The sequence below is a fragment of the Pleurodeles waltl genome, chromosome 12, assembly GCF_031143425.1.
Source record: "Pleurodeles waltl isolate 20211129_DDA chromosome 12, aPleWal1.hap1.20221129, whole genome shotgun sequence".
Lineage (NCBI taxonomy): Eukaryota > Metazoa > Chordata > Amphibia > Caudata > Salamandridae > Pleurodeles > Pleurodeles waltl.
In genome coordinates this window covers 153,055,105-153,067,263 of record NC_090451.1, presented here as the reverse complement: position 1 = coordinate 153,067,263, position 12,159 = coordinate 153,055,105, and the positions used below count along the sequence as shown (strand labels likewise).

The following is a 12,159-nucleotide window of genomic DNA, read 5'->3' as shown; positions in this document are numbered from 1 at the left end:
CCACTTCAATTTATGTATGTCCTGGTCTGTCTGAGATAGGGGCAACCCTTTTCCATAGCCATGGTACTGTCGACAATGAGAATGCCAAGACAGACTGTGCGTTCCAGAAGGAGTCCCACAGAGGAAAAACCCCAAAGAGAAAATACCTCCAGCGCATAGGAACTCCAAAAGATGGAAGGAAGATTCCAGGGAGAATACTAGGAACCAGAGACAAGAGAAAGATGCAGGGACAGGAAAACCAGGCAGGAGTTGCCAACAATGACTGCCAACAGGAACCACCAACAGAAACTGCCAGCAGGAACCACCAACAGAACCGCCAACAAGAGCGAGGACACAGCACCAAGCAAGGAGTGTTGCAACGAAAGGAAAAAGTAGAAACCGGCCCCTTATATACCATAAATCAGGAAGTGGCAAAACATAAATGAGAAAAATCACCATTTTGGATAGGGAAGTACTTAGTAAAGGGAAACCGAGAAGACGCCATATTGGATTGGGTACAACAAAGCCAACCATGAGCCCGCTGGAAAACGTGCAAAGGAACATGGGAAGAAGAAGTGAACAGAACATGGCCCCAGGGATCCCAACAGGTAGGAAAGCACCATGGCAGTGAACTTGTGTCACCATGAGTACTCAGCTGCCCGTGGTGTGTTCCTATGAGAAATGTGCTTTGTGGAACATATCCGCGACACCACCGCAAGCCACCAAAAAAGACTGTGGCGGGTCAGGCGGGCCAGAAAACAAACCATAGACGCCGCAGGTCTGTGCCCAGCCCGCGGAGTAACATGCGGAGCCAGAATGTTGGGTGTGTCTTAAGGTGTGTGCTGTGATTTGATGCAACGTGTGTGTGTTGTTATTGTGGTTGTGAGGATTTGTGTGACTGAGAAAAAATGTGTTTTATGTGAGATAATGTTTGCTTTGGTGTGATGCTGCATGGCATGGTATAGTGTATGTACAGGTGAGATACTGTGTTAATTGTATGCAGGTTTGCAACAGTGTTTGTATGTGTGTGCAACAATGGTGATTGCGTTGTGGTGTTTGTGAAATGTTGTGATTCCGACCCACATGGCAAGTACTACAGAAACAAGAATAACTCCAGAAAATAATTAGTCTCCTTCGTAGTTTTCAAGAAATAATTCAAGACCCAAGTTTTCAGTCTCCACTTAGGATGGGTCTCTGTCTGAGTTCCGTCAGCCTTTTGACACCTTTGGATTCAGTGCGCTCTATACATTTTCTATACATACATAGAACTTAAGAGGGCCTTCCCAATTAAAGCAAAAACATATTCAAAGAAAATGGACAATGCAAATTTTCTATACATACATACAACTTAAGAGGGCCTTCCCAATTAAAGCAAAAACATATTCAAAGAAAATGGACAATGCAAATCAAGTATATGCAGAGAAATATTTAATGCATGAATGTTTAAGACATATTTTATAAACTAATGATTCTCTCACCTCAATAATGATCAGTGTTTGCTTAATCGATTTAAACGATTTTTAAACAAGTTGTGGGATCAAAGCACTTCATTGTCTAGGGCATCTAGCTGTTCCAAAACTAATACAGTAAACGTTATATATAGTATTTGGTGATACACCCTTTGTGTTTTGCAGCATTAGAAATAATGAGTCACTATTACACACGTAAGTAGTATTTATTTTAAAAACCTCAAAAGAATAAAAGGGCTGAGAGCCACCACTGAAATGTGAAATGAGTATCTTGCAGTTTGCTCAGAGCTGTCAGGCTCATGTTGGAACCCTTCTAACTCACAAGAGTTTGCCTCTGGCCTCACCAAAAGCAGCTCAATGGAGGAGGCAGTCGTTACTTTCACTTTCAGGATGGCTGTCTTAGAAAGCCTCCAGCATCAATAATTAGAGATCCAGATTTGTGAGAAAAAACCCTGCATTTCGAGATGACACTGCAAAGCAGCATAGGTTGATATTTCACATTTCGATTAACAAGCAGAAGAGCTCGTGGCTGCAAACTAAATACGTCCTGTAAGAAAGAAACTATTTGTGATGTTGACCTTCCATACAGATGGACAGCTCGAGGGTAAAGTCAAGTCTCCAGAAAGTAAAAGGTGATTTATGAATGCAGAGGTAAGAGACCGCCCACGACAAGAATCTGAGCTTGAATGAAGTCATAAGAGTAATTGTCTGCTTTCAGAGATTAAAAATATCATTGGGAGGGAAGTCTGTCTGAGCATACAAGGAGGACTGTTAGGTGAAGGATCCACCTGTGTCTACACCTGAAAGTTAATACTGCCTCAACATAAAATATGAAAGTTTATGGGCCACTTTATCTCAAAACAACTAATGGGCCACTTTATCTCAAAACAACTGCTGTGATGAGTTCTGATGAAGTGAGCTGCCATTTGTGGAATTAGCTGTCGTTTGATAATTTTTCCATGTAACTTGTACCTGTGCCTTGGAGGAGTGAGGACACACAAGGCTTAGGTTTCAAGTACTGTGTTCCTTCATACTTCTAGTGACACTATATTTGGAATGTGCACATCCAGTTAGCTTATCTATGTTGTTGTTAGTCCTAGTCTTACTGTTGTGTTTGTTCAAAGTTTACGTATGAACATCTGCACATCTATTGTGTTGGTGCCACATGTGAGAGTGCTCCTGCCACTTTCTTAGCATTACTCTTAGAGCGCATAAACACTGCTGTTCCCAGCACATTTGCTGAGATGAAAGATCCTCCTGTAGGACAAATGAAGACCCCATTGCGTGTGCGTTGCCGATCATCATATGACCACAGGTGATGTGGAGACAGAAGTAGGAATAAGACTCTCTTTGAACATTGCAAACTGAGGAAAACATGTTTTTGGGTGGTGGCCACACATAAGGGAAACGCCCCTGGCTTCCAACTCATTGCAGGCTGCACCTCTCATTGCTGTGTGAACGTGTTAGCGATTTTTTCAATAGACACTATCACATGCTCAATATCTGATAAAATGCAACATCTGTGCAAGGGTACATAGCCCCACAAAAAAAAGTCAAAAATGTTAACTTGAGCTACAAAAGTATATAAATATACTTGTCAGCTCTCATTTTTGAATGAAATCTTTAGTGGGTTTTTTTAATTCGTTTTTTTTTACATCCAAAAAACCTGGAAATATTATAGTAAACTAACATACTTATATACATCAAATTTCAAGGAAGCATTTGGCTAACTTGTTAAATGTTTCGCTTTCATCGTGGGGAACCTTCTTTTCAAAATGTCTTCTGCATTCACCAAATAGATCTTGCCAACTGCCCCTGCTCTTAAAAACAATGCAATTAAAGCACTGCATTATAAACACTCCCAAAAAGATGCAATTATACCTCTTATAGCCAATATCATGACAGCTAGACAGGAAGACACCTCTGAGTTGATCCGTGATGTGTATGACACAGTCTAAAACCAATTGCAAAAGGAGGCTGAGCCAGAGCAACCAATGGCTGAAGGCAGCTGACCCAAACCCCACTTCCTGTGTATTTTTTAAAAAACAAAATGTTTGTAAATCCCAAATGAATAAACATAGATGAACATGTCAAAAACGTCAATAACATAAAACCGAAAACCCTAAATTTGAGAGTCCTGTAATATGGGCTAAAAGACGTAGTTCTGCAGGCATTGCATGTGCAGCAACTGAAGTAGGTTGGCCAGATGTCTCTTCTGACACCTTTATCATGCTTTTACTGCCTTCAAACTATGGTTTCAGGCTTACGCACTATTCCTTTTCTACAAATTCCCACAAGTAAGAGCTCCGGTCACACACTCAGATCTAGGCAAGACCTAGCAACTAGATAAGATTTCTCTACAGATAAACCATATTTTATTAATTACCAATATCAACCAAATGGGCTAAATGTAATCAAATCTTGTAAAGAGTCTGAAAGACAACATTGTGGTGGGATACAACACAACACAACTTAAATGAATAAATCAATATAACTTTAGTTATTGAAGTCAGCAGTGTAATAACTTGTGGAACTCTCAGCATGGGCCTGATAAATTATGTCTGCTAAATGTAAAACCACCTATGCGTGAATTCTAGCATTCATTGCAACAGGACAGTTTGATTATATGAGACATGTCTATGACATTTTCTGAAGTAAAAATTCTTACCATTGATGGGGTTATTTCCGTGGGATCAACGTACATTTTAACATCATACAGGGCACTGATATCTTTCTTCTGAAATGTAAAGAAAATGATTTTTATACCACCACAGATGTACATCATTGGTTAGTCCTTTTACAGACCCTGCTGTTATATGCTAGTCTTTCTATCATTGCTAGCTTACCTGGTTGCCACATCACAGCAACATCACAGAGGAAAGGCTGCCTATAAGGCTAGAGGAGTTAAGGAAGACCTGCTAAACAGTACTAGATTGCTTGACTCTTTTTACAGTCCCTGTTCATATTTCGCTTTTTCTTTTTGCTTCGCAATGGATCCAGGCCAAGCTTTACAGCCTGGAGTGTAACTTCTGTCCTTGAACTTGTCCTCCCTTTTCCTTCCTTTTCAACTCAATCCCTGTATGTCATCTTGCATGTGGACCCCCTCCTCATTAATGGGGTGAATTTACGAGTATATGCTATTTTTATCTTAGCATGTGGCTTGCCCTGTAAACATCCTAGAGAGGTAATATTTCTTAGGTCACATGCTGCAACTGCATTTGGTAAAATTCCTGGGTATTAACTAAGCTCTTCATTTAGGATAACTCAGAATTCACAATTTGGAAGTTTCTGGTCAAAATGGGAACTGTGATTAAAGTGGTAACTTTTCATGTTGTATTACTGCTTGCAAAATCACAGGTCAAATCTGGCATAATTCTCCACAGGAAACAGTTATGTAATGGGAAATTACCTGTGGAAACGAGTGCAGTAAAATCAAATATCTGTTTATTTTTCCACTCCAAAAGGGCTTATTTTACAATTCTATATCCTGAAATTATCAATTCTCTTGGTATTGATATTTTTGGTTGCAAAAGTACTGAATCAGGAATTTTTGATGTCATTTGCTTGTCCCATTTGCGATTCTGTGGGATCCAGTTCTCATTCCTACAAGGTACTGAGCTCTGGGACTGAATGGTATGCCTTTAGGGACCCCTGCTTGGTGCATAATTGACTGTAGTATTTCACAGAGGCATCAGGTATGATTTGTATTTCTTCTATATTGCTTCATAGTCAGCCTCAATGTGTCTCACTTACTATATACTGGAGGTGAAAGAAAAGGTGTTAGGTATCAGGTGATCCCTCAACAAATTTAATCTGCTTAGTGAATATAGGTAGTTGCACTGCATTAGGCTTACATCTTGAAAGAACCATCCCCCACGAATATGTCCTCTGCACAAACCATTCAAATATGGAAGCCATTGTGACAAACTAAGCTTTGTTAAAATGAGATGTAAGCAATGTGATGCTATGCATTGGAAGCGGAGCTCTGTACTGGTTGAACAATTACATATTTTGTTCAGTCCAGAGGAGTCTAACAGTTCAATGTTTTGGTACTACTGATTTAGGACAGTCTGTCACCAGTAACTATAGAAGTCACAGAAAAGCAAGCATGAGGTAGCTCCTTCACACTTATAGATTGGATATGCTATAGAATTGTGCAATCCTACCTTGTGCCTGAATCATGCAAAAATAGTTTATCTGAGGGTATCTAATCCTGTGGATGTAATCTAGGTGAATTTAGTCTGAGAGGTTCCGTTACTATACATTTTCAAGCCCACAAATATGTCCCAGACTTCTCCAATAGCATCTCCCGGTTTCTACTTGGGGAACTATTCTTCAAAAAAGTACTTAAATCAGAAGGTAATTTTGTCCTGATGTCCCAATCTATGCCACTAGCCAGCCAGGGCCTCTTCTTCGTCATCTCAAAAATGTGATCACTGGAAGGGAGTATGCCCCACCAATATAGATGGGAGTTTTGAATATGTTAGAGTTATCCTTCAATTTACAGCATTATCTCCCAAGTGAGAACCTTATGTGAGGGACATTTCACCTTTCAATAAAGGTAAAAATAGGTTGCACTAAATTAGAACCTCTTAGTTTTATTTCATAACACATAACAGTCGATACAACATTATAACCAGCATTTCCTCCAAATAACACAATTAAAGCAAGATGAAAAACAGCACAAGGACTAAAACAGTACTGCAAAGTATATAATAATGCATCAGCACTGACTCAGTTAAAATACAACACCTAATATTTATGGAGAAGACTACTGTAAAATATGGGACATACGTTCCTGAAAGGTTAAATACCTATAAGCTTACTCCTTTGTTTCAAACCTCCCCATATTTTCTTTGCTGTGCAAAAGACTATAGGTGGGAGCTCTGCACAAATAAATAATCTAGTAGTCTTGATCAGGCCAATATTTTCTAAATAAAGATTTAAACCATTGAGAACCCTATTTAGAAAAAAAAGTGCATGTAAGTTGAATGTGTAATTTGTGCTCATATCCACAAATTTTACAGCTGCACATTAACAAATGCTATTTTGGCTCCTTTATGAGGGTCCCTAAGTCTAAACGCTGACAGAGAGAAAAGAGATTAGCGGAGTTGCCCAATCTAAACAGTTCTCCATTCCAGTAAAAATTTGTAGAGCAAGGACGTTGGGCCAAGGGAAATAGCCACCGTCCATTGGCGAGTGCTACCAGAAGGGAGTGCAAACAAGCTTTCATGTGCTTTTGGCAATATTCTCTAGGTCAGGCTACAGATTTTGGAGGACCAATTTTACTAGATTTTTGTGACTTTAAAAACTAGGGATTATGTTAAACTGCCTCTTGTGGGTGCATGGCCAGGGCGGCTATGGCCTATACTTTATCTGTAACATCCATAACCCTCCGGGAGCTGGAGGTGGCCTACGATGGTGTGGGGACGATGGGGACCCCAGGAGCAGGTGACCGAGGCTGTTTTCGGGTTCTCCGGAGCTGGGCTCTGTGCAGGGCACAGCGCGAGAGAAGCTTGCTGGACCAGGAGCGGAGTGGCAGACAGCTGTGACATGACGCTTCAAGTAGCCGTTTGCAGGTGAGAAGGGGGCCAAGTGAGACGAGTGGCAGTGGCAGGAGCACCTTGGTAACAGAGGGGGTGCGGTGCCCCCCGAGGTGACACAATGAGCAGGATACCCTTGGACCGGGCCTCTGGAGGCGGGGCTGGCTGCTGGGAAAGCCTGCATCGGATGCGGCCTGTGGGCGAAATGCACCGGAGGCTGAGATTGAGCTTCGAGTGAGCCGACTCCGCTGGGGAGGTATGAAGCGGCTGATTTTCCAGTGGCTGAGGGAGCGTGCGGCTGAGGGAGCGGAGAGCTCTTTGGGCGGCAGCATAGCGGAGAGAGGAGGCTGCAAGTTGAGGGGCTTAGTTGTGGAGATTGGTGCTGGCAGTCTTTGGTGGCATATAACGAGAGGTGCCCAAGGGGCAGGGCCTACCTGGTGATAACATCCAGAGTGAACCAAACTGCAGCAGATACAGCAACGTAGGTAAAGGCTGGGAGACGGGGTCCCGGCAAGGACCGGAGACCACATGATCTCTTTTGGGAATCGGGCAACTGGGACACATGTGTTACCTACATGAATGAATGGAGAAGGAGATGTCGGAGGCCTGCCCAAGAGGCCAATTGTGTTGATTCAGTGTGAGGAGAGGGACTGAGGGCACGGCCGAAAAGGATAGCTGACTGAACCGCGAGTCTGGAACATACTGGTAGCAGTGAGGAGGGCATCACTCACCCCAATGTTCCAGATGAGCTCCAAGGGCAGGAAAAGAAGTAAAGTGCAAGCCCTTAAGTGTGTGGGAGACCCGACTGGAGGAGCTATGGCTGATCCGGTGGCCCTACACTTGCAGGCAATGCTGGACAAGATCCTGGGGGCAATAGAAGACACTAAGGTGACTCTCCAGCGGGACATTGGCCAGGTCTCGGTGGAGGTGAGTTTGCTCAGGGCAGACCACCAAAAATTAGCTGACAGGGTCCAGGAGGCCAAGACGGCTCTAGCGGAACTCTCACCGGCACAGCGGGAGGTTGGGGCCACAGTTCTCCAGCTCACGGAACGTGTACAATATCTGGAATGCAGGGCAGAAGACGCCGAAGGTCTTCAATTGCAGAAACAATGTGCGAATCATAGGCCTACAGGAAGGTGCTGAGGGAGAGGACATGGTGGCTTTCCTGGAAGGATGGCTAAGGACAGATGTGGCTCCGGAGCTCCTTACCCCTTTTTTGCATTGGAGCGTGCGCACTGTGTGCCGGCAAGGGCATTGGCATCGAGAAGACCCCCATGAGTGGTTGTGGCCAAGTTACTGCATTACCGGGATAGGGACGTGCTGCTGTGGAGAGCGAGAGAGGCTGGACCCTTTAAGGTTGCAAATGGAACGGTAACATTATTCCCGGATTTTACAGCGGAGGTACAAAACAAACAAGCCTCTTACATAGGAGTGAAGAGAGAGCACTCCGGGACAAAGGGAATCAATACTCCCTCCTATTTCCAGCCAGATTAAGGGTGGTCACTGAGGATCGTACCACCTTTTTTCAGACTCCAGATGAGGCGTGGCAATGGCTAGAGCTGCATAGGCCGAGGGAGTACAACTGACAGAGTGGAACGAGTAAGGCGCTGGAGCTGCAGGGGGCCAAGGAGACAGCGAAGCAAGCCCCGATTGAGAGAGAGGCCCAACCAGGCTCAAAAAGCCTCAGCCAAGAAAGCAGCGCTAGAGGTCGCGGCTTCATTGCACCGTAGATGGAGGGGGCAGGTATTTGCTACTATGTACGCGTGAGGCGCACTATTATGGGTAAGAGCAGGGGTCCCGTTCGAGGCTACATCTGTTGACACTGACCAAGAGGACATGTTTGTGATTGTTGAAGGTAGACTACATGGTAAACAGGTGGTGCTAAGCTGTATATGTGTCCCCAATCAGGACCAAGTGCCTTTTTTGCGGCACCTCTCGGGCCGCTCCACTAGGCAGCTGGGGGGCCAATTGGTGGTTGGAGGGGATTTTAATTGTGTCCTTGACACTGAGCTGGACTGGTCTCTTCCTCCATTAACTGGGGCACTAACATTCAAATTGGCTAAAGGGATGAGGACTGGATGACTCACTGGGGATTGGAGGATGTGTGGCGAAATCAGCACCCAGGGGAGAGGGATTACTTCCACTACTCGGGTTTGCACCAGTTGCATACCAGAATAGATAGAGTAGTGTGCACTGGGGAATTAGTACACAAAATAACACATTCAGAGTACCTGGGACGCACCCTCTCAGAACACAGCCCACTACTTATTACCTGGTGCTGTGCAGAGATTAGATCGCCTATCCCGACGTGGAGACTTAGGCTGGGAGCTTTAGAGGATCCACCCTATAGGGGAGCACTCAGAGCCCATCAACTGGAGCAAATTCGTGTCAATAAATAAAGGGTCCACAGATGCCAGGTGCATGGAATGGGAGGCCCTTAAAGTGGTGACCTGGGGACATTGCATGGGACAGACAGTGGGAATCACACAGACACTGGAATGTGAGCTTGTCAGCCTAGAAAGGATAATACACAAGGCGGAGAACTCAGAGGGCAGGGACCAGACAACACGGAATAGGCTCCTCGAGGCAAGAGCATCATACAATTTAGCTGAAAATCAGTTGAGGCATCACAGTTACCAGAGGTATCAGGCAGCCATACATGCAGAGGAGGGTAGATCAGGCAGGATGCTGGCATGGCTGGTGAGGCCTCAGGAGGGAGGTGCCCCAATAACGAGCATATGTAATACAGCAGGAGTCGGTGCACATGGGCTGGCTGAAATTAATAATGCATTTATGGATTACTAAAAGACCCTGTACAGAAAACTAGTAACGGCCTTGCCTGAGGCATTGGAAGCTCATTTGGACTCGTTGCCCCTGCGCACCCTGGCACTGGAGGATAGAGTCCCTTTGGGGAGCCCGGTGACACTAGAGGAAGTTAAGACAGCTATAGCACAGTAAGCAGCGGGAAAGACGCCGGGTACGGACGGACTCCCTATGGAATTTTACAAGACATACTCGGATATCCTGCCGTCCATGTTAGTCGAGCTCTATGCAGAGGCGCTTAGGTTGGGTACGTTAACTGAGGCAATGAGAGAGGCATTGGTAGTTCCCCTGCCCAAGACTGAGGATTGTGAGGCGCCAGTGACTGCCTTTAGGCCACTTTCTATATTGAATTGCAACGTTAAGATACTAAGTAAGATCCCGGCTAGTAGACTGGTGCAACACATCCCCTCCCTGGTCCCTGAGGATAAAATGGTTTTATACCGGCACAATCCACATCCCTCAATCTTAGGCGTTTGTTTGCCCTCCTACTTTTGCCGAGCACCGAGAGACTGCCCAGAGCGGTGTGCCTCTCGGTGGATTTGGAGAAAGCGTTTGATTCTGTAAGGTGGGATTACCTTAGAGCAGTGATGCTTCGGGTGGGCCTGGGCGAAGGGTGGGTGCAGTGGGTTGATCTGCTGTACTGCATTATGTAGGAATGAGGTACCACATATACATTTTTGGTGATCCTGAACAAGGTAAGAGCTACCAGGCTGCCTTTAAATTAAAGTCTCTAACCCTAATTTCCACCTTTTGAGAGGCAAGCAAAAGAAAATACTGGCCCATCAATGTGCTCCAAACAGGGTATTATTCAATCCAAATTGATGCTTTCATAAATTATGGACACGTCCTTTATAGGAAACTTTCCATCTGGGCAATTTGTGCAATGTTGAACATGTGAATTATTATTTTGTCTATTTCTTAGAACAGCATAGGCACACATATAGCTGTAAATCAATCTGTTAAAGTAAGCTTAAATAAGTGAGGATATGTTATGTGTCACTGTGCTAGGAGTCTGGATCCAGACCAGCAGGAACACTGAAATATTTAATCTGGCAATAATTAAATAAAGCAAAATAAATGCTTATTTGGAGAAATCAATTTGCAATTTACACTCAGGTGCGATCTGCCAAAAAAAGCTATCTTAATCGCAAGCAAAAAATTTTATTTTGAAAATCTAATCAATATGTTTTGACTTTTAACAAAAAACTAAATATGTATGGATGGCATATTTGACATAATTTTGCAGGTAAACAGAAACTCCACGTTTAATCATTATGTTAACAACAGAGACAATCATGAAAAAAGAGGGAAAGTGTTCTAAAGCAATAGTTATTGTTAGGCACATTATGATACCTTTTAGTTACAAATATGTGTGGAATTGCCAGCATGATTCCTATCTACTTTTCTTGTATCTTTAACTCATGTTACACAGTCTACAACAGGAAAATGAACATTTTTTAATCATTTATTTCACCTGTACAAATTGGATTATTTGCATGAATGTATTTTGTCACTTTGTATCTTGTATTGGTAATAGACAGCCTGCTTATTTAACATTTTTATATTTTTTGTAATGGGGCCAATGATCTACTGTATGGCATCACTGGTTGTATTCTTGGTAATGATTTTAAGTAATCAAACAATACTTATTTTTTCAACTGTATTGAGTTGTCCAAATTTGCACTTGTGAATAAACACAAAGTTTAACATTTGATCTTGGGTTCACCAATAAACCAAGCTCAGGCTCCTCCTACTTTCAGAGAAGTTTAAACCTAGCAGGAAATGAGCTTCAGAATTGTCATCTTCATTGATTGAGGCAGTCCTTAATATAGAAAGCTACAGTTACAGATAACAGATGTGATAATCCTAAACCTAATAGTCAATTTACCACAGTTCTAGGATATGTTGGGATCAGTCTCTGTACTTCTAAACCTCAAGACTTTCACATAGTGATGCAATTTTTCATCAACATAGGGTGGACCTCTAAACATGTAAGCCCTAGTTTATATTGATGTAGTATAATTAGAGGTAGTAGCAAATTAAGTAATTACATTATAGGAGTTGGGAATTGCAGAGTTTCCATAAGCACATGTTGTTTGGATTGTGAAGGACAAATAATGTCTGGTAATAATGTTATCACACGTTTTTCTACATTTATTTGAAAATATTTTTTTTTATTTTACTTCTGTGTCTCCCAGTTCTGAATTTAATATACAAGATCCATCTCTCAGGGATCTCCTCTGGCAAAGACACCCTGTTGTACTATTTTTTCTCTCACAAGGCTGTCTAAAGGTATTTTGTTTTTGCCATGTCTGTATCAATCATGAACATCGTACTTACAAAGA

At 43.0% G+C, this 12,159-nt stretch overlaps 1 protein-coding gene across 1 annotated transcript in view; it reads right to left on the bottom strand.

Annotated features, from left to right (window-relative positions):
* The window catches only part of PLCG2 (phospholipase C gamma 2), a 414,427-nt gene that overhangs the window by 125,909 nt on the left and 276,359 nt on the right, over positions 1-12,159 (bottom strand). The window contains exon 21 of the mRNA XM_069216644.1: positions 4,117-4,185. Within this exon, the coding sequence (XP_069072745.1) occupies positions 4,117-4,185 (69 nt within the window). The remainder of the gene's footprint in view (positions 1-4,116; positions 4,186-12,159) is intronic.